This window comes from Monocercomonoides exilis (genome assembly GCF_001643675.1).
Source record: "Monocercomonoides exilis strain PA203 chromosome Unknown scaffold30-1206723, whole genome shotgun sequence".
Taxonomy (NCBI): Eukaryota; Preaxostyla; order Oxymonadida; family Polymastigidae; genus Monocercomonoides; species Monocercomonoides exilis.
Window position 1 is genome coordinate 1111794 of NW_027150575.1, and position 26000 is coordinate 1137793.

The 26000-nt window shown below is 35.9% G+C and overlaps 4 protein-coding genes across 4 annotated transcripts; 2 read left to right on the plus strand and 2 right to left on the minus strand.

The window, feature by feature from the left end:
* Nucleotides 1-1809: 1809 nt before the first annotated feature.
* On the plus strand, nucleotides 1810-3464 carry MONOS_17773 (uncharacterized protein; the record flags this gene model as incomplete). The annotated part of the gene is made up of 4 exons (XM_067870726.1): nucleotides 1810-1895; nucleotides 2013-2083; nucleotides 2151-2641; nucleotides 2700-3464. Exons 2-4 carry the CDS (start codon nucleotides 2014-2016, stop codon nucleotides 3462-3464), a joined length of 1326 nt encoding a protein of 441 aa, XP_067725244.1. The 5' UTR covers nucleotides 1810-1895; nucleotide 2013.
* A 3139-nt stretch (nucleotides 3465-6603) lies between these two features.
* On the minus strand, nucleotides 6604-7196 carry MONOS_8165 (uncharacterized protein; the record flags this gene model as incomplete). Its single annotated transcript, XM_067878552.1, has 2 exons — nucleotides 6604-7106; nucleotides 7187-7196. 2 exons carry the CDS (start codon nucleotides 7194-7196, stop codon nucleotides 6604-6606), a joined length of 513 nt encoding a protein of 170 aa, XP_067725245.1.
* Nucleotides 7197-11356: 4160 nt separating this feature from the next.
* Nucleotides 11357-19702, plus strand: MONOS_8164 (uncharacterized protein; the record flags this gene model as incomplete). The annotated part of the gene is made up of 1 exon (XM_067878551.1): nucleotides 11357-19702. One exon carries the CDS (start codon nucleotides 11357-11359, stop codon nucleotides 19700-19702), a length of 8346 nt encoding a protein of 2781 aa, XP_067725246.1.
* Nucleotides 19703-22638: 2936 nt separating this feature from the next.
* On the minus strand, nucleotides 22639-25996 carry MONOS_8163 (uncharacterized protein; the record flags this gene model as incomplete). Its single annotated transcript, XM_067878550.1, has 3 exons — nucleotides 22639-25011; nucleotides 25144-25878; nucleotides 25949-25996. The coding sequence occupies 3 exons, from the start codon at nucleotides 25994-25996 to the stop codon at nucleotides 22651-22653; spliced, it is 3144 nt and encodes a 1047-aa protein (XP_067725247.1). The 3' UTR covers nucleotides 22639-22650.
* Between the last annotated feature and the right edge of the window lie 4 nt (nucleotides 25997-26000).

The following is a 26000-nucleotide window of genomic DNA, read 5'->3' on the forward strand; positions in this document are numbered from 1 at the left end:
AAACACAAGGCCTGTTAACATTCTTCTTCACAATTTATAAATATAGGGAGTGTGCAAAAAATATCGGATAAGATCGATTTCTTAATAACTGCAAGAGAGATTATTCTGATAATTTTCCTCTGAACATATCTCATTGTTACAAACTCATTTGTTATTCAATAGTGTCATTTCCACTTTATTTGTTCATCCAAGATTTCAGTTACAATTTATTCCATGAACACAAAATGCTATTTCTCTGAGATTCCAACAATTATTAAAATTTTTGAATTGACAAGAGCATGAAAGTCTGGCATGTCAAATGAGTTTGCAAAGTGAAGATACACAGATATCGCAAAAAATGCAGGACATGTGTCATTATTTTTGAAATCAAATGTCTTTATTTTTTTGTGAAATTCCTTTTGTTTGATTTTCTAATAGAACAAAAATTTCATATTTCAATCAAATTTCTTCTCCCACTCACGAAACTTCACTATAATGAAAGCAATATCTTGATAATGCTATCATTACCATTTTTGTGAAATTTCGTGAATGAAAACAAAAATATGATCGAAATGTGAAAATTTCATTCTATTCGAAAATTAAACAAAAGGAACTTTTCAAAAAAATTTGGACATATCTATTTTCGGGAATTGATTTTTCAAAGATTGTTTGCCTTTGGGAAGAGATTTTGCAGACAAGTGTTTTTATTATCACAACTGTTTTATTGTCAAATGTTATTTCCGAATCAAAGATAAAAATGTCTTCTATAAGTCTTTTCTCTTTTCAATATTCAAAGGTTAATATTCAAGAGGAATTTTTGAACTGAAAATTTTGAATGAAAAAATATTCTTTCAAAAATAATCACCCACATCGCAAATAATATTATTCAAAATCGATTTCACAATAACTGCTAGAAAAATAATTTTGACAATTTTCCCCAAAATATATCTCATCAATACAAGCTCATTTGAAATATTATACTTTCAAAACTTCCTTATTTGTGCTCGGAGAAAATTATTTTGAAAATCTTGGAGAAACTCAAAATCCTATTTCCCCGTAATTTTTATCATTGATTTTTTCTGAGCACAAATGAAGCTATTTTAAAAAACTTGTTTATCAATTGAGTTAATATTGATGAGATATATTTTGAGGAAAATTGTCAGAATTATTCCTCTTGTTGTTATTGTGAAATTGATCTCATCATGTTTTTCTTTTTTCACAATCAATAAATCAAGTGGTTTTATTATCAACATAAGTGGAAATTATTTTTCATCAATTCTTATTGGTTATTGAAAGATTTTTTGTATTTAACTTTTTCACGCTGTATTTGTCGATGAACAAATGATAAAAAAACAATACAAACAATTATCCTTGCTGTTTCCAATTTTTTTGATAGGATTTCTATAAAAAATTAAAAAATAAAATAAAATAAATAAATAAATAAATAAATAAATAAATAAATAAATAAATAAATAAATAAATAAATAAATAAATAAATAAATAAATAAATAAATAAATAAATAAATAAATAAATAAATAAATAAATAAATAAATAAATAAATAAATAAATAAATAAATAAATAAATAAATAAATAAATAAATAAATAAATAAATAAATAAATAAATAAATAAATAAATAAATAAATAAATAAATAAATAAATAAATAAATAAATAAATAAATAAATAAATAAATAAATAAATAAATAAATAAATAAATAAATAAATAAATAAATAAATAAATAAATAAATAAATAAATAAATAAATAAATAAATAAATAAAAAACGAACCAACAAAAAGTTATTAGTAAGATCAAAAAGAAACAAAAGATTTTCTTTTCTGTCTTCATTCAATCAATACTTGCGGCTTCTTCGCAATATCTTTTACAATTCATTTTTATTAAGCAAAAATTTAACAGTTTGTGTTGCGAACATTTTTGAACCGCAAGATAATCAATGTTGTTTGTTTTTATCTTTTATTTTGTTTCTTGTCAAATTTTGCCCTTCTTTTTGAAAATTTTTTTGCAATAAGCAGAATGAGTTTGTCAGGTCATGATATTTCTGAAGACAGAATACAGGTATTAACCAAAACCGAGAAGTTTTCAAGTTTGTTCTTTTATTTGGATTGAATAATTCTGAACAAATCTTTTGTTTTTTTGAATCACCTTTGAAGAATTGTTTTCTGAACTGGAGCATTGCAATGAAGAAGAGCAGAGAAAGAAAATTGAAGAAATGAATGGATTGATTGATGGAATGAATATGGAAGAATTTATATCAATTTTCACAAAAAAACTATTCAACAAAATTCATCAAATGATTGAGAAAAAAACATTATCATTGGAAAGTGCTATTGTGCTGCTGAAACATGTTGGTTATAGCAAAGAACTGAAATTAGTTATTTTTGAAGAATTTGAAGATTCTTTATTAAACGAAAGATTTGTGAATATGATTATTGAAGAGGGAGAGAAAAAAGAAAAAAAGAATGAAAAGCTTCTTGCTGATCTTTGTTTATGCTATATTTCTCTTGAATATAACAGCTCGCCTGAAATGATTTCGATTTGTATGCCTTATCTTCTGAAAGTTGCGTTGAAGAAAGTGGAAAACAAGGAAGTTCAAAAGGAAGTGGAAATGGCTTTGTTGATTCTGAGCAATTATAATGATCAGGTGTGTCCACCACTTTTTCATTTTTGATTTATTATTTTTCCCCATTCTTTTAACATAGGAATCAAACAAAGGAAAATATTTGAAAGCAATCAAAGAGATCATAAAATATCATCAGGAACATCACAACCTGACACGATTGGCTTATCAATCTGCTTTGCAGTTTTTGATATACAGGCTACCAAATTACAGTTTGGAAGAAGTTATTGTGAATGAACTGCATTTTGCGAGAGAGGCAATTAGAGAACTGGAAGAGTCGAGTGAATGCATTGATTGGAAGAGAGAGAAAGGAAAAGAAGATGGAGGAATAGAAGCAAAAAAAGAGCTAATTTTATTGAGATGGATGCAAACACTCTCTTTTTTCTTTAGGAACAGTCGGTTGTGGAATGAAGAATGTTCTGAGTTTATCTACATAATTGTTCAGGTGTTTCGAGCAGCAAGAGAAAACGAAAGAGTAATTAGCGATTGGTGCATTTGTTCCTTGAGGGATGCAGCAATAAACAAAGCTGAGATAGTTAAAGGCTTATTGAAAGGAGGAGCAATTGATCTCTTTTTGGATGAGATTCGTAGACAAACATTGAAAGACATAACGGCATTTGATATCTTGATGTCTTTTCGCAAAATTCCAAGTCGATTGAAAGAAGAGGAGGATGATGAAAAGGAAAAAGCAAAAAGAAAAGAAGTGGAAATGGAATTATTTAAAAAGATGGAAGACGAAGGATACGAAGATATCATCATAAGCTTTTATGAAACATTTGATTTTCTTAACGAAAAATATCATGATGCATTATCGTTGGATATTTCTGATTATTTTGTGAATATTTGAGATAATGAGATATATCTATTTCTGATTTTTCGGAAATTGTTTTTGTTTAGTCAGAAAAAGAAAGGAAGCAAAAGAAGAAGAAGAAGAAGAAGAGAGGAGGAATTTGATAACAATCCGAAAAGAGTCTTTTTCATCGGTACGGACAATGCCAATTCATTCTTCGTCTATCTCCTTCAACAACTTCAACAACAACAACAACAACAACAACAACAACTTCTTCTTCTTCTTCTTCTTCTTCTTCTTCTTCTTGTTCTTCCTTTTCTTGTTCTTCCTTTTCTTGTTCTTCCTTTTCTTGTTCTTCCTTTTCTTCTTCTTTTTCTTGTTCTTGTTCTTCTTCTTCTTCTTCAATCACTTCTTCTTTTTATTCTTCTTATTCTTATTCTTCTTCTTCTTCTTTTCTAAATTACTCAAATTTTTGTTTCCCATCATTATCATCAACTGCTCATATTCAACTTTTCAGTTTCAACAAAGTGTGGCCAAGCTTGCTTCCAATTAAGTCCATCTTTACACAAAAAATTAAAAGTTAAGCAAGCGTTCTGGTCTGATGGAGTGTCATCTTCTCTGGTTCTTTCATTTTTTTGCTCCACGAATATTTCGTTTCGCCAGGGAGCCCTTTCAATACTGCTATTGTATGTTTACGAAAAAATTTACAGGTTTATCGATTGACAACTGATTTATCTGAAATCAAAAGAGATGACAAAATTTATCCTTCAAAGTGATAAATGTCTTCAGAAGGAGAAAAACGCATGATGTGAAAAGAGGAAGAAAGCTTCTCAGAACTCTGTAGCATCACATCATCTGCGTCATCCACATTCAACATCTTCATCCAGTTGCATCAGGCTTCGAAGAAGAACGTAATTAGCAACGCTCATGCATTCCTCATGTGTTCTATTTTTGTTGCTCTGCACAGCTGATATGTTAAAAGTGATGAACCACATCGTCAAAAGCGCTTAAGTTTTCAGATGATTCAGAGAACATTTATCACAGGCCTGTGAAATTTGCCAACTGCAATGGAAATACAAGGAGTTGACCGGCTTTAGTGCTAAGAAACCTATTCAAATGAAGACAAAGAGACAACGAACAAGAAGCTGAATGAAGCAAGATAAGCGGATGAGGTCGATGAGATAGGCTGTATCAGGTTTATTTGGAACAGCAACAGAAAATGAGTCATTACTGGCTGATGAAGGAAAAGGGCAGGGAAGAGATGAAAGGCACGAGCAGCGGAGGCAATGACAGGAATGGAAAAGGCGAAGACGAAGACGAAGGCGAAGAAAAGAAGAGAAAAGAAAGAATTCAGTTTATTGAGTTATTGTGAACTTTGGAGGAAAGCTGCGGATTAGTGAAGGCCCACTGTCGTTTGATTGAAGGAAAGCTATTTGAGATATGACAGGCACGCATAATTATTGAAAGGTCATTTCACAATTGGCAGGGCAGTAACTCGAGGAAGTCCAATATAAGGAGATTTGAAGAGGAAAGAGAGAAGAAGCACCAGACAATTGAAATAAAGAACAGATTTGATACGTTCACAAAAAAACATTAAAGAGAGCTCCCCCCCAAAAAAGTGTGTTGTTGATTTAGCAGCAGTTGATGGTATTTTCTGACTTCATCCAAATATCGATTTCCCATTTAAAGAGAATACAAACTACTATTTTTAACACGTTTCACAAGATCATTCAGATGAACTTTTTTTTCAGAATTACACGATATTTGCAGAATGACATTTATCGATATACTTCTCCAACAGATTCCTCCATCTCCACTGCCTTCTCCGCATTACCTGCAAGTGCAGGAGACAGGAAAAAAGGAAAAAGCAGGAAAAAAAATATCTCATTCATTTTATTCAGTCTGTTTATTTTCATCTTTTGTTTCAACTTTTTCGTTTCATTCTGCCTCATTTTCACGCTCTTACTCACATGTTCATACTTTATCTATCTTTATTTCAATGATTGTGATTTTTCTTTTCATCTTCATTCTATTTCGACAAGAAAGACAGTATGCAACTCAGATGAATTGGCTTTCTGTCTCTTTCAGGCAATGAATGGAATGGAAGTGAAGGGCATTGAAACAAAAAATTTGTTGAACAACAAAAAAAGATTTCTGTGTAAAAGAGAAAGAAGAAAGAGAAAGAAAGAGGGAGAGAGAATTCAATTATGATAGAATTGCTTTATATGAGAATTTGATGTAAAAAAAAAAAAAAATAAATAAAATAATAAAAATTTTTCAATTATTTTCTTTATCATTATGTGAAATGAATAAAAATGAAAAAGATAGTTTTTGAGATACAAAATAATGTGAGTTTCTTTTTCTTAAACATTCACAAAATAATCAGAAATATTCAATGACAATCTAAAATGATCATATTTGAAGCTAATTGAAATTACTCCATGAAAGCTTGCAACGATATCTTCGTATCCTTCTTCTTCCATCCTTTCAAATATCTTCCTTTTTGCTGTTTTTCTTTTCATTTCTTCCATTTCATCTTTATTCTTTTCTTTCAATCTTTCTGAAATATTCGAAAAGAAAAACAAATATTCTCTCGTCATAGTGTGATTTAATGTTTGCTGTTGAAGTTCTTCCAAAACAGCAACAACAGCTCCACCTTTCAGTAAGGCATCAATCTTCACAGCTCTGTTTTTCGCTGAAATTCTCAATAAATTAATGCACCAGTTGTTAATCCTCTCATTATTCTCCTTTGCTGCCCGATAAATCTGAACAATACAACCAACGAGCATGGTAAATTCTTCATTCTTCGAAAGACAATTGCGAAAATAAAACTCTAATGTTTTGAACCATCTTAATAAAATAATCTCTTCTTTCTCAATTTTATCTCCCTTTTCCTCTTCTGTTCTCTTCCAATCCACACACTTTGAAAGCTCATCCAATTCTCTTTCAGCCTCTTTCACAAAATGCAGTTCATTCGATATCTCTTCTTCCAAACTTTTGTCATCGAGCAATCGTTTTTTCAAAAACTGCCAAGCTGACTGATAAGCAAGTCGGGTGAGGTTGTGATGCTCCTGATGATATTCGATGATCGTTTTGATCTCATTCAAATACAATTTTTGTTCAATTTTCTAATTAAAAATATAAAAAATATGCAAAAATATCAAAATGAAAAATATCAAAAAGGAAACATTATTGTTCAAACATTAAATTCATCAAAGCAACTTAATGCCAATAAAGCCATTTCCACTTCTTTCTGAATCTCCTCGTTTTCCTCTTTCCTCATTGCAACTTTCAGGAGACAGGGTACACAAATTGAAATAATTTCTGGCGAGTGGAGATAATTAAGTGAAATATAGCATTCGCAAAGATCAATCAGTAGCTTTTCGTTTCTTTTTTCTTCTTCCTTCATCTCTTCTTCATTAATCATCTTCTCAAATCTTTCGTTTAACGAAGATTCTTCAAATTCATCAAAAAATACTAATTTCAGCACTTTGCAACATCCAACATGCTTCAACAGCAAGCTTGCATTTTCCATTGACATTTTCTTTTCTCCAATCATTTTTTCTATTTTGTTGAACATTTCTTCGTTGAAAATTGATTCAAGTTCATTATTATTCAGTTCCTCAATAACTTCAATGATTTCTTCAATTTTCCGTTTCTGTACTGCTTCAGTGAATTGTTCCAACTGCGAAAATTTCTCTAAAAAAATTGAAAAATCAAAAGAGAAAAAAGAAGCATTTATTTTTTAAATCAACTATTTCTTCTAACATTTTGCAAACCCAGAAACATTTGTTCATATGAATGTGATTGTGTAACTTCAAAATGAGTCCAAAACTATAAAAAATACATTTTCTGAATGTTCGAAGATTTTTCAAAACAAAAAATAAAAATACTCTTGCCAAAATGCCCTTTAAAAAATAACTCAAAAATCTCCTGAGCATCAGCCTTTGTCTTTTGCCTCAAAACAAGCAAATCGTTGAATTAAAAAAATATCTTTTTGAATAAATAAATAAGGGTGGCAAACCTTTAATTACATAAGAAATGATATTTGATAGATGTTTTGCTGCAGCCAGAGTATGTTTGAGCTGGTTAGGTCTTCGGCTGCATATGCACACATGCGAGTTATAGCACTGCAGAAGAACAGGGATTTTGTTAATAGATGGAGGAGCGAGTGGCTGTTTTCCAATATTGTTTGCGAAAAATGAATTGGTGGAAGATATTGCATGTAATTTGAACTTGGTTATATATTGCAAATCATATGGTGCGACATCGGCTTCAATATTTTGAATGAAAAATAACTCAAACAAGATGCAGAAAAAGCGAGGAGAATCTCAGAAAGATTAATTTGAACCGCTTGTTCATTTTGAAGGGAAAGCAGTGCACTTGACATATCATTTGAGCAGGATTTGTTTTGTGAGATTTTTTTTTGGGAATTTGGTTTCGTGGAAAAGGAAAGGGAATTGAGGGTTGGACGATGGAGGAAACGAGTTGAGCAAAACACTCAGCAGGCCTCAACAACAATCTCGTTTGCCTTTTGAACGAAGCAAGTTGGAAAGCTATCAGCGAAGAGTTGAAGTTGAATTGAGCTTTGAAAAGGAGTTAATTTGGAGAATATCAATTTTCACTCGACTTCATAATCCGTTTCACAATGAATTCTGTGAGTTCAATGACGTAATGTATCAGCCATTTGTTATCCAGTTGCCTGTTTTTTTTGAAGGAAGAGAGACAATTTTGGAGAACAAGAAAGCCAGCTGGGCTGATAATTACCAATCCATTGGAGATGGGAAAATATTTCAAGACCAAAAAAATGGTTTGATTTTTTTATTTCATTCATTTTTCTTTAAAGGTGTTCTTTGAATGAATACAGATTGGTCATGAACAGGAATGCCATTGAAAGAGAAGCCTTCTTTTCATTTCGCGAAAGAACCATAAGTTTTGGGATTATCCCTGTTTGGATTGCATTCAATGATGATATTCGTGACTTTTGCCATCTGTTTTGTATGATGCATAGCCTGACAATGCTTAACATGAGTTTGCAAGAAAGAGAAAAGCAGTTTATTTGGCTTATTTTGAGAGTGTTTGGCAGAAGCGACTCTTTTGTCAGAGCACATGAGCTGGATGGTCATTCGCATTCAGAACACATTCAGTTTTATCTATCGCCCAACGCGACTTGGAAAAGTTGACATCTTCTATTTTTCTTCACCTTCTTCTTCACCTTCGCTATCATTCTCAACAGTCTCACTTCAACAAAAGATGTTCATTGCCAGAATCGACACATCAATCACATAATCAAAAAATTCTTCATTTTCTTCTTCTTCTTCTTCTTCTTCTTCATTTCCTTCATCTTCTTCTGCGATTTATCCTTTCACACCAAGTGTGCCATCTTCAACTTCGTCATTGTCTTCTTCTTCACCTTCTTCTTTGTTTCTTGATCTCATTTCACTTAAAGTTGGATCAATGCATCAACAGTCTGTTTCATTTGCACAGTTCAATCTGCATAACGGAAAAATTGAACCAAAAGTTGCTACAATCACATTTCTTCTTGTCGATGTCCATTCGCCAAATACGCCTTCATTTCATGTTTCATTCGCAATATAGGAAATGAAAAGCCATCTGTACAAAATCTGTCTTTTCATTCAAATCGACTTCTTCTTCAACATCTTCTTCGATGAACAACAGCAATATTTATATTTCCTTTTCATTCAAATTCCCATTGAATTCATCGACTGGCCTCATCTTTCATTCCCATTCAGAAAGACAAAAGAAATATTTATTCTCTACAAAATATCAGCTGAAATTATATGTCAACGGAAGCGATTCTCCACAAAGCAAAGAAAGGTCTGCACGTTATCAACAACTGAGTCAATTCTGGCTTTTTCATTTGGAAGCTGAAGCATTTGAAGTGAAAAGGAAAGGACAATGAGGCAATTTTTTTTATGAAATGGATGGATTCCAATAATAGCGTTCGGTAGATTTCGCATCTACGAAACTGGAGAAAATTGTTGGAAATGAAATGAAGAGGAAAAGCGATTTTGAGGAAAAGGCTTATTTGAATTACAGTTCTATGAGGGAGTTGAGTTTATCAGTTACGGACAAGTTGAAATGGAAAAGTTGAGGGGAATATAATCAGAAGAAAATCACATGAAATGATTGAAAAAATGATATTTGAAGAGAAGAAATAGATGATTCCTTTAAGCAGAGAGTATTATTTTCATTAGATGAAAAGGAGAAAATAGATGAAGAAATATCGAAGAAATAATTATATTTGAGCTAACATTTAGGATTTTGAAAAAAATAAGTGATGATATATTCTTTAGTCGAAAGTGATATGAAAAAAGGAGTTTTCTGTGATATGGAAAATGACAAATTTGGAAAATGAAGGAAAGGAAAGAAAGAAAGAAAAATAATATCATTTCCAGTGATTTTTGTGTCAACAGCGCTGAAGGTGAGTGTTTGAAGAGAAACAAATGTTGAGGTGAGGAGGGTGAGGGAGGCGTCTTAGAAGAGGGAAATGAAGCCGGTGAGGGCATATTCGATGGTAGCACATGGGGTCTGTTGGGGTCTGCCACAGACATCAGAATTAGTTCCATTGCTGGCAACGATTTTGTTCTGAGCGATGAGGGGGAGCCAGCCATTGTATTCAGCATTATCAGCTGTTCCTTGATTCCACACTCTTTGTGTTGGGGTTGTTGAGCCACAATTCTCGAATGGGGATTGGGCTATAGAACTGCCATTGAAGAACACGTCATTCCCTCTTCCATTTTTGGCCGTGTTGCTGTCGAAGAAGCAGATCGAACTTGGCAAGATTACGTTCATCCACAAAAATATTGATGCACTTCTCAGTGCATCCCTTCAATTTTAATAATGCTGTTAATTCAAGGTTTTTTTCAAATCTTTCAATTTTTTCCAAGAAGTATTTTTCATTATAATCAATCAATATTATTTTTCGAACAAAAAAGTCTTATTCAATTTTCAAAATACTATCGACTGAAACAAATAAAAAAGAAAAATTCAGAAATGTTTTAATGACGATTCCAAATGAAAATGAAATGTCCATTTCTTAGAAATTTTCATAAGAAAAAATTTTTTTCACCCATTATATAAATAGTCAAAATCACAAAAATTAAATAATCTTTTTTTATTGAGCCAGAGTGAGAATGCTGACAAAATTGTGGATGTTTGCGTTATACGCATTCTGTCATTATATGAATCTTGTTACAACTAAAGAAGACTCAAAGTTGATAAGAGAAAACATGAAAGAAGAAGAAATGATTAATGTGGATAAAAATATGCTTCAGATAAACAAAAATCCTTCAAATGATGATTTTATTAATTATGAAGAAGATGGTGGAAGACTGATGGAAAAAATGAAGAGAAGTGAAATTGACGGAAAAGATTTTATCAAAGATGAAATAAAAAGCAAAGAAGAATATGGAAGAGAAATTGGAATTTTGAAGAAAGCTGATATTTGTCAATTCAGTGAAATTGAGGGTTGCTTGGAATGCTTCAATTCATCAGTCATGGAAATGGGCTTGGTTTTGAGAGAAAAAGGAACAAAAAGAATACTCATTGCGAAAAAAGGAAGCATTGTTTCGATGAAAAAGTGCATTATTTTTGTTGGGCAGAATTCTCCTCCGATAGAACTGGAAGGGAGTTTTGGTTCATTTGTGAACATTTCAATTCAGCCAAATGTTGAAGGTTTGAATATATTTCCTCCTCTTTTCACTTCTGAACAAATCAGAAGTTGCATTTCGAAATCTTCCATTATTTCGTTGAGTGAATCTCATTTCTCGTCTTTTTGTGTGTCATCTGCCCCATTCCTCTCGTCGCCTTCCATTTCACTCATATCCCTCTATCAACTGACATTTTTCAACATTTCAACAGCATCTTCGGATTGTTTATCTCCAACCACTTCCTTAAATCAAACATCAACCCAAACCTCATGTTTGATGAGCAGCTGCTCATTCTCATCAGTTTGCGATGTGTATGATGGAGGGATTGTTCCCTCTCTGAACAATCCCTTGGCCTCTTTGACAGCCTCAAACACCTCGTTTGTTGGATGTTGTCGGACAAGAAATGTGAAATGTGAAGGAACTTCGGAGGTTCCGTTGAAATCAGATAGACAAAACGAAACATTCAATGGAGCGAATTCATTCATTTGGTGCGAATGGAATGGATCAAAAACACCTGGGGAAAATGGAACAATTACGGACGGAATTTCAAGTGGTGGAGCAATTTATATGTTTAATCTTGCCAAAGGAGCCCTTTTTGTTTCTTGTTGTTCATTCAACAACTGTTATGCTCATTGGGATGGTGGAGCAATTGCATGTTCAAATATATCGTCAGTGAATATTGAAAACAATTTATTCAACTCATGCACTGCGCAGACTTGGGCCGGAGGAGGAATATGCCTTTACTCGATTTCTGCATGTTCTCAAATTAGTAAATGCGTCTTTTTTTATTGCAAGGGTGACAGTTTCGGAGGAGGATTAAGATTGGATATTTTTAAAGGTTCAGCATCAAGTTGCATTGGAGTGGAAAATGTGGAAGGTGAAAGTTCATGTGTGTTTGACTGCAAATTCAGTTTTTGCTCACTAAAAGGTACAAATGGAGGAGGAATGTTCTGTCGAACTGCTCCTGATTCATTCGAAATGAGGAATATTCAATTCATTTTTTGCTCTGCATTAAAGGAAGGTGGAGGTCTGAGTTTTGATCCAAATAATCAATCAGCATCAAATGACACAAATTTTTGTTATTTCCTTGTTTTCGTTGAATGTGTTTGCTTTGATGATCCGCCATACGGTCATGATGTGATGTTCAGTGATCGATATGATCATTACATGGTTTCAGGAAATCCGTTCTTTGAATGCTACACAACAAACACAGATGACCAGAGAGTGTGCTACGGATTTAATTTCTCGAATCCGGAGAGATGGACGCATGACCAAACATTAAAAAAGGATTGGCTGAAGTGTAAGACGATTTATGTTTCTGTGAATGGAAATGACTCATATGAGCTCTGTGGGGAGAATGAAACGTATTCATGTCTGACTGTGAAGAAGGCCTTTGAGATGTGCGAGATACAAACAAGCTTAACAATCACTCCTACCGAAGGGAATCACACAAGGGATGCAGAAACAATTGAGATTGGATCAAAGATGATTTTTGTAAAGGGCAGAGGATGTGAGGCAAGTGTGATTGGAACAAAATCCCTTTCATCAGCAGGTCCTCTGTTCAGTGTGTCAACAGGTCATCTGGGAATGAGCCGTTTGAAGGTTGATCATAACTCAAATGCAGAAATTTCACAGAGTGTGGTTGTGGTATCTGAAATGAGTGGGTCACTCTCATTGGAGGATGTTGTGATCACCACGAGCAATATTGGAGAATATGTGATATCTTCTTCAGTGTTTGTGGTGCCACTATCACAGCTATCGATGGTTGATGTGGAGATCAAGAATATGAATGTCTCAAAATCATTGTTCTCTGAACCTGTTTTATCTTCTTCTTCCTCCTCCTCATCTGCCCTGTTTTTGACAGCTACAACATCTGGAGATAGCGTGCTGGCGAATGTGAAAGTGAAGAATGTGAAGGTGACGAAAGGAGATGGAGTGGTTGTGGCAAAGAGTGTGAAGGAAGGAGAGACATTTGTTGTTCAGAATGTGACAGTCGAGGATTGTGAGTGCGAGAATGGCAGTGGAGGAGGGATCAAGGTTGAGTTGGAAACAGATTCAAGCAAGTTGCGGGTTGAAACATCAACAACAATCAAGAGATGCACAAGTGGCAAATATGGAGGAGGGATGATGCTTCATCTGGCTGACAACTCGATTGACTTCTCGATTGTGTCAGTTGACTTTTCAGGGTGTTCTGCCTCATTGGGAGGGAATTATGTGTTTGTGAATGGGAGCGATTCAGCGAGCTGGGGAATAACAAGAGAAAAGCTGGATGTCCAGCGTGACAATTCAAAATACAATGAGCTTGTGGGATATGATCGGAGTGACACAACAATGGGGCTGTTCCCACTGAATGTGTATTTGGATTCATATCCAGATGCAGCACATGTGGGGAAGGGGAAGGATGGGCTGGGTGGATACAACTCGTGGTTCTGTGGGTTTGACTATTATCCGTGTGCCACCATCACGCATGCAGCGCAGGTGAGATATCCCGACACAAACAAGAAGATTGAATTGGATTCAGGATATGAGCTTGCTGAAGAGGTTGGAATGACAGATGGCAATGAATGGGAGATTTCATGTGCAACAAAAGGGATGGAGGTTGGGGTGAAAGCACCAGAGAATTTTGAGTCATCTTGTCTGATTGAGGTTCTGAGCAAATGTTCAGTGAGAAACATCAAGTTCTGCATTCCATCTGCTCTATCTGGTGCATCATCATCATCTCTGATTTCATCCAATTCCACACTCCTCACACTCACTGACTGTTCTGTTGTTTGTTCATCAGAGAATTCCATTGGATATTGTTTTGTGAATGTGATTGGGGGAAAAGTGAAAGTGGAGGGATTGGTGATCAGAGAGACCTTGAGATTTGGAGAACATTCGCTGATTGAGTTTGGCGAAGGGGTGGAATCAGTTGTGTTTTGTGGATGTGAGGTGAACAACATTGAGAAGAGAAGTGGAGATGGAGGATGGGTGAGTGGAGTGGTTGGGGCAGAAGGGGATGAGGGGAAGAATGGGATAATTGTGATTGAGTCGTGTGTTGTGAAGGGGTGCAGGTGTGCTGGTGGAAGAGGAGGAGGGATGAGTGTTGTTGTGAAGGGGGAAGGGAGTGTTGTTTTGAATGGGAGTTGTGTGATTGATGGGTGTGAGGCGAAGGGTTCAGTGGAGAGTTCAGATGGGAGAAGTGAAGGGAGAGGAGGAGGGATGATGATTGTGATGGAGAGCAGGGATGGTTCAATGAAAATGGAATCTGGAGGAGAGGGTTTGTTTGTGTTTGGAGAGGATAACAAAGCTTCATATGGGAAGGATGTGTTTGTTGAATGTGGTGGAGGAGTGTTGTTGGAGTCAAAAGTGAATGGGAGCTCATTTTCATTTTTTGATTCAAGTGCGATTCCATCGGATGTGTTGAAGTTGTGTGGGAGTGAGGATGAGAGAGAAGGGGAAGTGATTCCGCTGTTTGTGTATTTTCAATCATATAGAACGAAGTTGACTGTTGATGGGAGAGGAGAGAGGGCACTGGATCACAATCATTGTGGGTTTGAGGAGTTTGGGTGTTTGACGATTGACTATTGTGTTGGGAAGAGAGCGAGCATCAATGTGAATGAGATTGAAGTTATCTCAGAATCATGGATAAAGAATGAGATGAAAGTGGCATCGTTTGAGTTGAGTCTTTCTGGGAAAGAAGAAGGGATGAGGGTGGTTGTGAGGGATGAAGGATCGATAAATCAAAACAACCTTATTGAGTGCACAAAATCATTTGAGATGAGACATTTGTCATTTATGCTGAATGAAGAGATGAATGGGAAGAGAAGTGGATTCATCCACTCTTCATCATCTACCATCACAATAACCAGCTGTTCAGTCTTATTTGGAAATGATGAAATGATTGGATACAACGTGATATGTATTGAGGGAGGATGGTTGGTTGTGAATGGGTTTGTGATGGAAGGGGGAGTGAGAATGAGTGGGAAATCGCCAATTGTTATTTCAAATGGAGCTGAATTGGAGATGAATCACAGTCGAATGAGTGGAGTGGAAGTTGTTGGTGGAATTGGAGGAGGAGGAGGATGTTTGAATGTGGAGATGGGTGTGAATGGGATTGTGAATATTGATGGATGCAATTTGTCATCGGTGTGTTCAGGGGGGAGTGGGATGAAAGGGGGAGGGATGAAGATATCAGTGGGGAAGGGAGGGAGGTTGGAAATGAAAGGAGTGAAATATTCTTTGTGTGAAGTGCCAAGAGAGGATGTTGGGGATGGAGGGAGAGGAATGGGAGGAGGGATGTTTGTGAAGCTGGCAGATGAGATGGGAACATTTGTGATGGAAGGGATGGCATTTGAGGGATGTGATGGGTGGAAAGGAAAGAATGTGTTTGTTTCGGGATGGGATCTGAGAGAGATTGTGAACAAGGAGCACCTGAAATGGGAAATAAAGGAAGAGGAGTTGGGATCGTTGGATGAGTTGTGTGGATGGGAGAGGAAGTCAACAGGAGAGGAGGGATATGTGATTCCACTGGTTGTGTATTTGTGGAGGAACTGGAGTGGGGATGGGTATGTTTCTCGAGAGAAAGGAGGAGACTTCAGTGGGTGTGGGTATTCAGAAGCACCATGCTCATCGATTGACCATTTGATATCACTTCGATATCCGACACTTGATGAAGGTGAATCCCACATCAGCATCGTGGGATCAGGGTTGCTGAGCCATTCCATTTCATTTTCATCTTCATTTTCTTCATCTTCATCATCAATTTCAGAGTCACCAAAAGTGGTGATTGAAGGGACAAAGAAAGGAACAAGTGTGACAATCAGTGATGAAGAAGAGAATGTTTCAAAAGATTCAATGATTTCATCGAATGTGAGTCTGTCATTTGTGAATGTGTCATTCACCAAGCCAGCCACCGCAACCCATCATGAAGTGTTGATTGAATCCTCTGGAGCAAACACATTATTGTCAGTTTCAGATTGTTCATTTGGCCCAGGGAGGGGAGTGGCAGAAAGTTTTGGATATTGTGTGATGAGGGTGGATGGGGGGAGTGTTGTGATTGAAAAGTGTTCGTTGAGTTTGATTTCAGAGTTGAAAGGGTTGATTGCGTTCAGCCTAAGTGCAGCTGATGTTACTGTTCAGAATGTGAACATCTCATTTGCTGATTTGACAGAAAGAAGCCTGATTTCGATGATGGAAGAGGAAAACCAGATGAATGGAGAAAAGAAGGTGTTTTCAAATGGAAACAAACCAGTTTTGAGGGTTGTTGGATGTTCATTTGCGAACATCACAAATGAAGGGATTCGAGCGAGTGTTGTTGATGTGGGATCATTTGAGAGTGGAGTGGAGTGTGTGGTGGATGAGTGTTCGATGTCGAGTTGCAAGAGTGGCTTGAGCAGAGAAGGAGGGGGAATGAAAGTGGTGCTGAAGAGTGGGGAGTCAGTGTTGAAAGTGAATGGGAGCTCGTTTTCGATGTGCAAGTGCTCGAGTGAGACAGGTTGTGGAGGAGGGCTGTTTATTGATGGATCTGACCCACATGCGAATTATGGAAATGAGAGTCAGATTCCACCTCTGAATTTCAAGATTGTGAACATCCTGTTTGTGATGAATGAGGCACATGTGGGGAAAGACGTGTTTGTCAGATGCCACTCGATTGAGCACCAGATCAACGAAACACTGTTTGCACTGAACTACAGCCAGGAGTCACTGAACTCGAACAACTCGATCTGTGGGAGGGATGCTTGGAGCGAGGGAGATGTTGATCTGATTCCGCTGATCACATTCTATTATTCGGCACAGGTGTTTGTGAGTGGGAGAGGGAGTGATGGGAGGGGATGTGGATCACAGAGCAACCCTTGTTCCAGCATCAACTGTGGGGTTGAGCACATTCAGGAAGGAGTAATGAATGGGATTCTGATTGATGGAGAAGGGTTTGTGAGGAAGGAGTGTGTGATTGGGGATCTGGTTGTGAACTCATTGAAAAAGACACAGGGGGTTGTTCGATTGAACTGCAAGATTGAGAAATCAGCAGAGAAGGATTGTGTGATGGAGTTTGTGAATGAATGTCCAGTGGAGAGGTGCTCATTCCAGTTTGAAGATGGATTTGAGTCAACTCACAATTATATCATGAAAGTGAAGAACGGGTCAATGGAGATCCAAAAATGCGAGTTCTTCTCTTCTTCTGATGAACTGAAGTTGAACAGTTCTGTTGTGAGTGTGGAAAGTGGAGAGCTGAAGATATTTGATTCAACATTCAGGGATATTCATTCAACAAGATCAATTCTTTCATTATGTGAGGAATCGAATGTGACAATTGATGAGACAACAATTTTGAATATCGAATGTGAGGGAGATGTTGTGAGTGTTGGAGGGAAAGCGAGAGTGGAGATGAAAGAGATTGGAGTTGAGAATGTGACTCTGTTGTTGGAGGGGTGTGTGATTGGGATGGAAGAAGCTGAGCAAGAGGTGAGTGTGCTGAACAGCTCATTTGGAAAGTGTGAGAATTCGGCTGATAAGCGAAGGATGATGCAGATCAGGAATTCCAAGAATGTGAGTATTGAGATATGTGTGTTTGATGGAGAGAAAGAAATTGAGTTTATCAATGAAGAAAACAATAGAAAAGAAGGATTATGCAAATGGAATGGGTCATTGGTTGATGTTGAGAAGAGCAATGTGGAGATGAGGGAAACAACGATTATGAAGAGCAAGGCAGGTGGGTTGTGTGTGAGTGGAGGAAGTGTGAAGATTGAGAAGGGAGAGTTTGAGAACAACAACCCATCGATTGAGGGATATCCATCAGCTCGAAGGAATGTGATTTGTGAAGGGAATGGGGAGTTGAATGTTGTGAGTGTGAAAGGGGGAGATGGGTTGAAAGATAACTCATCATTGTGGATATTGGATGAGGGATGCGAATTGGGAGGGATAGCAACTGAAAGAGGATCATCATTTTTCATCCCTGTTTTGGAAGAGGTGAAGAACATAACACAGCCAAATGGGAATGTGGAGTTGATGATTCATGGAAAGCTGCTTCTGCCATGCGATTTGTTGGTGAAGATGAGCATGAAAAATGGAGATGAAGAGGAGATTGTGAGAAAGGGGATTGAAGAAGGAGGGTTTGTGTCAGAGAATGAGATTCACTCGGTTATTTCATGTTCGGAATGGGAGAAAGTGAGAGAAGAGACAGAAGTGAGTGTGTGCGTTGCGTTTGGAAAAGCTGATTCACTTTCATCAACAGATTCGGTTATTGTGAAGAACAGGAGTGAAAGTGTTGGAAAAGGAGATGAAAAACTTGTTGAAGGAGAGAAAGAAAGAAAATCACATTTGTTGTTGATTGTTATTATCATGGCAGTTATTCTATTAATTGTTTTGATTGTTTCTGTGATATTTATTGTTCGATGGAAGAAGGTGAAGAATGAAGCAGAAGATTTGAGAGAGATAGTTAATGACACAGTGAGGAAGGATCCGAAGGTATTTGAGATGGTGACGATGGAGATGTCTCCAGAAGAGCAGTGGAGAAGAGCAGAGAAGGAAGCAGAGAAGAAGAATGAAGAGAGAATGAAGAAGAGAATGAATGGAAAGGAGATGGTTCATTCAGAGTCATCTGAGCATCTTCTATCTGAGAGTGGATCAACTGAATACATACTGGGAAAAGACTCAGATAAGATCCCTCAATGGATGCTGGAGAAAGTGGATGAGAAAGAGGAAGAAGAAGAGACAAGAAAGCGAACTCCTTCACCATCTGTCTCATCAACTTCAACCACTGATTCAGATTCCACTTTTATCCGACCAGAGAGTCTGTGCCCAACCACCTCATCGATGTCGAATCTGGTGGATGCAATGGCCTGCTCATCCCCTCATGAGAAGCTGATTGTGGATTTGAGAGATTCATTGTTCATGTTGCTTCATGGGATGAATAAGACAAAGGAGATGGCAATTGGCTCACTGAAGGAAAGAGAGCAGACAGCTGCACAGATCCTGTTCTGGGTGGCCAATCTGGCACTCCATTCATTTGACGAGATGGAAAATGGATTATCTTCTCTTTCCACTCTGAGTCCTCACATTGTGTTATTTTCGGAACACATGGTCATCTGCATTGTCATGCACTCCGACTTCTCTTCTGACGATGATTCAGACTCATCATCCTTCTCATCATCAACAGTTGTAACTTCTGCCAGTGACAGTGATGATGATAGTGACTCCCTTCCCTCATCGGCATTTGAGGATGATGAATACAACAGGAAGGAGTGCCTAAGGTGGAAGGCGCCTGAGCTGCTGATCAACAAGAAGATGGGAGCAACGAAGGAGTCAGTTGTGTTCTCGATTGGGATGATGTTGTGGGAGTGTTTGACTCTGGAAATCCCGTTTGGGGAGTATGAAGGAGAGGTGGCAGGGCAGAAGATTGTGAATGGGGAGAGGCCAGACATTGTAGCAATAAGTGGAAGCAGCTTTTCAGAGGTGTGGAAGCAGTGTGTTGGGATGGAGGCGTCAAACAGGCCTTCACTTGTCTGGCTGAAAAGAGAGTTTTTCAAACATTTTCCGAAAGATGCAGTCATCATGACCATGTCAGATGCCATTTACGATGAAGGAGATGATGAGCCTGAGAGTGCTGTTGAAGACGCCAGTGTGACATGGATTTCATATTGATGTTAAGATGGGTCAACTTTTTTCAAATTCAAAAGCACAGGGTTAAAAAAGAGATGAATTGAGCAAACACAAATCCAATAATTCAAATCGAAAATCCAAAAACATCTGAAATCAAAACAACAGGATTTTGAAAGGGAGAGAATTTGACAGCTTCGTTCAGAGATTATGAATTTGTTTTTAATATTATTCACAAACAGTATTTTGGATTTATTGTTGTTGGGGTTGAATAGCCTCAACAAGAAGAGTTTGTTTTCGTTTGTATTGAAAGTTTTCTTTTGATGAAATTTGAAGCCATTTTTGTTGGTTGTGAATTTCTTGATTATTATGAAATTGAGGAAAGTTGTTTGTTGGAGATGTGATAAGAGAGATATGAATGACAATCTTTCTTGTGGTATTTGGATAGTCTTTTTCTTTTTGGGTAAAGTCAGTCAATAGAAAATTTTTCATTTTTTCCTTTCTTATTTTGAATATCTTTTATTTTTTGTAACTGATTAGCGTTGGAGAAATTCTCCTCTTTTGAACTGATTTCATGATGAAAATCTGAGTTCTTAAAGTGATTGAATTCGAAGGAGGTGAAAGCTGTTGCTTTGTTGTGTAAAAGAGAATTTTGTAATTTTTTGTGTGTGTATGATGCTTTGAATCACTCTCACGTTTTGGAAAAATCTTTTTATTGTTTATTCCCTTTTTTATTGAAATTTTATGTTTTTGAAAATGTTTGTGATTTTGAAAAAGAGTTTTCAGTTTGTTGAAATTTGTTTTTCGTTCGATAGATACTCAGTTTATCTCAATTTGTAATTCAATTGAAAGATTTTGAGTTTTTTTATCAAATCAACACCTTTTGAATTTCCTTTTATTTTCACAATTTTCGAATCATTTGTTGTTATTCATTTCTTTTTTATTTTAATTTAGAAATGAGCATTCTCATTTTATTGGTTTGGGGCTGTGAAATGTGTTCTTATTTTGAAAGAGAATTAGATTTTTTATTGATATTATCTGTTATCTTCTCATTTGGAGAATCATTCTTCTTATTTGAATATTTTTGTTTTGAAAATAACACTAATTTTCATTCAAAATAGCAAATCAGACAAACAAAATCATCATGCTGTTCAATGAAAAAAATGCTTAGTCGAAACAAGATTCAATCACGATGTAAATAGACACATTTATAATAGTCACAAAAAGCTATCCAAAAGCAAATGTGATTATTTCCGGTTTTGACTGTATTTCTTATTTTCACAGCAGATATAGTGTGATTTTTTTATCCGGACATATTTTTCATCCTGACATTTTTTTTCATTTGCGTGTCTCATTAAATAAAAACAAAAAATAGAAAAATCATATTATACCAGGTTTGCAAACCAATTTAATGTTCATACAAAAAATATTTTTTTTGTCAATTTTTGTTTTTGATGAAGATCTTGGGAATTTTAAATATATTTTTGATCATTTTGTTTGCTCGTTTTAACCGACTCTCTTTTTCTGTCAGTTTTTAGCTACTGGGCCATAAACCATACAATATGAAGTTTTATTATTCCAATTATTTTATGTTTTTTCTTATTTTTTCACGAGTTTTTCGCATTTCATTGTTTTTGAAGATAATTACAAAAATCTGAAAATAATGAGTCGAATTTTATTAATTCTTTCAATGAAAATACCAAAATATTATGAAAATAATATTAAAATACATTGCAAATCGAAATTATTTGTCAAATTTTATTAAATCAAGAACAAAACGAGCAATTTTGTCATAATGATAAATCTATTTGTAATGTTAAAACAGCAATATTTAATAAAAATTTCACGTGGTGTATATATACTGCAAGTGGTTATCATTTCATGTACCTCACTAAAAACATTTAATAAATATTGTGAAGCTCATTATTTTCAGATTTTTGAAGTTATCTTCAAAAACAATGAAATGCGAAAAACTCGTGAAAAAATAAGAAAAAACATAAAATAATTGGAATAATAAAACTTCATATTGTATGGTTTATGGCCCAGTAGCTAAAAACTGACAGAAAAAGAGAGTCGGTTAAAACGAGCAAACAAAATGATCAAAAATATATTTAAAATTCCCAAGATCTTCATCAAAAACAAAAATTGACAAAAAAAATTTTTTTTGTATGAACATTAAATTGGTTTGCAAACCTGGTATAATATGATTTTTCTATTTTTTGTTTTTATTTAATGAGACACGCAAATGAAAAAAAATGTCAGGATGAAAAATATGTATGGATAAAAAAACTGAACAGTTTGCATAATTATTTTTTTTGAAAAACATTCAGTATTTCATAGTTGTGAGCAAAAGTTTCTTTATTTCTGCGGAACTCTTTTTTTATTGGAACTATATCTGAAGTGACAAGAAAAATAACAGAAGTGACAATCAATTAATTTGCATTCTTTTTAAACGTTTTCAACATTTTAATGATTGCAATAAAGATACTTCAAATAGTTATGTGAAATATACCAACACTTGTGCTAAAACAAGCTTCCTTGAGATTATCTTTTGAAATACCCTTTAATATTGATATGTGTGAAAGCTTTTTGCATTTGAATACCACCTGAAACTTTTATTTGTTCAATATTTTCAGTTGTGATTGAAAAATTTCGAATCTCAAAAGGATCTTTTAATTTTTTATTTTCCTAAAAAAATTCTGTTTTTCCACGGAATGATTTCCGCACTTTGATATTTTAAACTAATAAATTTGAAATAATGACAATCACTTATATCATAAAATTAAGTGAATTCTGATGTTCCGGTTAAGGAACCATTTGCCCATATTTGATAACACAAAATGAACTGAGGCTTTCAATTTTTGATATCATATACCATTCAATTCGCTTTTATATATCTTGTCAAAAACTTCTCAGAGAGTATTTTTCGAAATATTTTTCTAATTCATAACACTTCTCAAAATTTAATAAAAAAACTAACATTTGGGCAAAATCTAGGTAGATTGCAGTTGTGCCTTTAGAATGTATCCAGGTACGCGCTGTGAAGTGTTTGAAAAATGAGAAGCTGACTTGAAACTTTTACATGTTCTCTGATGAGGTGTTCGATTATCTCCTTGATGCAAAGGCGAATAAGGAGGACTTGAAGAAGTGACTGGTTTGCGAGAAATACGCACCGAATTGCGAGGAAGTTTGTTGGAAGAGAAAGGAGAAGAATGAAATGATGAAGATTTCTGTTGAGAACGTTGCTTTTGAGAAGAATTTGAAAGCTTGTGCTGAGACTGGGGTGAGGGGAACAGATGAGGATATTGTTGCTGAAGACGAGTCAGTGGCAGCTGAGGTGGATATCCAACAGTCAGAGGATCAGGAATTGTGACATGGCGTGAAGAAGGAGAAGGAGAAGGAGAAGAAGGAAGTGAAAGCTTTGAAGGGAGTTGACTTTGCTGTGATGAGGAAACAACAGGTGTTTCAGTTGGGTTCAAAGAAGACATCTGTGAAGAAGGAGAAGGAGAAGGAGAAGGAGAAAGCGAATGTGTGGGCGGAGGAAGAAGTTGAGAAGGAGTGCTTGAGAGTGCATTGGAAGCAGAAGCAGCTGTTTGAAATGGAGCTGAGCCGACTTGCTGAGGAAGAAACTGTGAGGGAGTGGAAAGTGTCTCACAGTTGACAGGAGAGATGAAAGAAGGATCTGACACCGCAGATGAAGTGAGCGAGAGAGAGAAATCAGACGGTGTTGCTTGCAAGTTCTGAGAACGATACGGTGTTGACTGCATCGGATGATAAAGTGGCGTGCTTTGCGACTGGACTGAATGAAAATCGGATGTTTGCGAGATTCGCTCAGCAGCTTGTTGGAAATGTGATGACGGTGTTGATGGGATCAATGAAGAAGAAACAGAAGATGCGGATGGTGGTGGAGGTGGAGGTGTTGGTAGTGAAGATGATGAAAGAGATGGAAGCGAAGAAGAAGAAGAAGAAGATGATGATGATGATGTAACAGACGTACTGATTGATGGTAATGATGAAGAAGGCGATGAAAGAAGTTCAACAGAAGTTTGCTGAACTTTGGCTGGAGAATAAGATTGATTGTGAAGTGATGAAGTGTTGTGCTTTCGCTGATGAGTGTCAGATGTGTGTGGAGTGTCTGAAATGGAAGACTGCTTCTGAATCAAAGCGGCAGCTGAAGAAGATGACGAAGACGAAGACGAAGATGAAACAGACAAAGACTGCAAAGATGAAACAACAGAATTCGCATCTTCTTTACTCTTTCGTTCTGCTGCGGTTGCATCCTTTGTATTCGCCTTTTCCGTTTGCGTTTTTGCACTTTTCGTTGCCTTTTTTGTTCTTCTTCGTTTTCCGGGCTCTGATGCTTGCTTCTTCTCTTTCCTCTTTTTCTCTTTCTTTAATTCTCTGTTCTTCACTGCCTTCCCACTATCATTGCATTCCTTTGTCGTTTTTCCTCCTTCTGATCCAACAGAAGCAGACGACGACAAAGAAACAGACAAGTCAGGCAAAGATGCTGCATCGCTCTCGCTTTCTTCAGATTTAATGGACAGATTTGACGATGAAACCTTCAGAAGTGATGGCGAGGAAGATGGAGAGGAGGAGGAAGAAGAAGATGTTGATGCAGATAAAGAAGAAGATGATCCAGCTGAACTACAATCTGATGAATGCTCATGTGAATGTGACGTCAAAGTGCTTGAGGAATCATCGTCTGTTGCATCTTCTTTCAGTAGTGCCAGCTCTGATAGAGATGTCGATGATGAAAGCGAGAAAAATGTTGTTTCCTCTTCATTTTTGTCCTCTCTTGAAGCTCCTCTTTCATTTTGTGTCCTTTTGCTGTTGTGCGACACAAAATCTGCCTTTCTTTCTGGATGGCGATGGCGAATTCTGTGGCTATTTTTGCGGTGATGATGAATATGACGATGTCTGTGTTGATTCTTCTCATCTCGCAAAGTCAAAGATTTCCCTTCCTGTTTGTAGTTTTTGCCTTCTTCGATAACAAGTTGATCCTTCATGCTCCTTTTAGATTTTGATAGATCGTCTTCTGTTTTGTATTCTGCCATTTCTTTGATGGAAGTTGCTTTTGTTGGAGATGCGCTCACTTTCAGTCTTCGCTCATCTGCCTCAGAGATCAGCGGATTCCGCTTCGATTTTTTTCCTTTGCCTTCAGAAAACTCATTCTTTTGTGAAATGTCAAGTTTTGTGCTTTGGTCTGCTGTTTGCACTGAATGTGGGCTTTCTTGGTTGATCTGATGCAACACGGCTGGTGGTGACTGATGAGAATCAGAAGTTGGCTGAATGTGATTTTGAGTGTTTGACTGTTGTGCCAATGACAAGCGGTGTTGAAGTAATTGTATCTCCTAATTCATCAAACAGCAAATAATCAACAAAAAAGCAATCATTCAGCAAGTTTATGTTAACAATAAAAAAATGAAAAGAAAAAGAAAAGAAAAGAAAAAAAAGATTTATTATCCTCTCCATCAATTCCACACTTTTTCTTTTTCTTTCAGCTTCTGTTGGAGATTAGCAACATGCTCATTGGCCAAACTGAAAATACTATCGTGGCTTGCTTTCAGATCATTTGCATCTCTGATTAGAATCTCTTTTTCTTCAATCAACTCCTTAGTCCGTTTTGTTGAAGCTTCGAACTTTATCAACAATTGCTCGTACTTGGCTTTTTCATTCTCTTCCAATTCCCTTTCGCGCTTCATTGCCTCTTCAACAAGTTTCTTTTTCTTTTCTTTGTATTCTTCTTCCTTTTTGTGCAATGTCAGTTCAAAAATCCGAGTCTTTTCTTGTTCTTTGGAAATGTAATCAGCTTCATTTCTTTTCAATTGTTCGATTAAATGTTTGTTTTCATTCTCTTTCTTATCAACTTCCTGTTCTAGTGAGCGAACCTTTAATGTTTCATCATTTAGTTGCTGGTGGAGAAGATTTAATTGTTGAAAATTCTTATTCATCATTGTTTCAATCTGAACTTTTTGCTCTTCTTTCAAATCTTCGATTTCTGCTTGGTGACGAACAAGAATTTGCTCTTGTTTTAACTCCATTTCCTTTGCTCTTTGATCAAACTTGAATTGCGCAAGTTTCAATTCCTCTTTGTGATGAATAATTTGTTTTTCCAATTCTGCAACAGTAACATTCGCAGCTCTATTAATAACTTCTTCCTTTTCTTTCTTGTATTGTTCAATCTGCATTTCATAATCACTTATTTTTCTATTTGCTTCCTTAAAGTTGTATTTGAAGAAAATTTTAAAAAATGAAATTCAAGAAGTTTAAAAATTTTTGAGGTAATACTTCTAAATCCTGGCGCTGTTTATGTATTGTTATTTCAGCATCTTCCATTGAC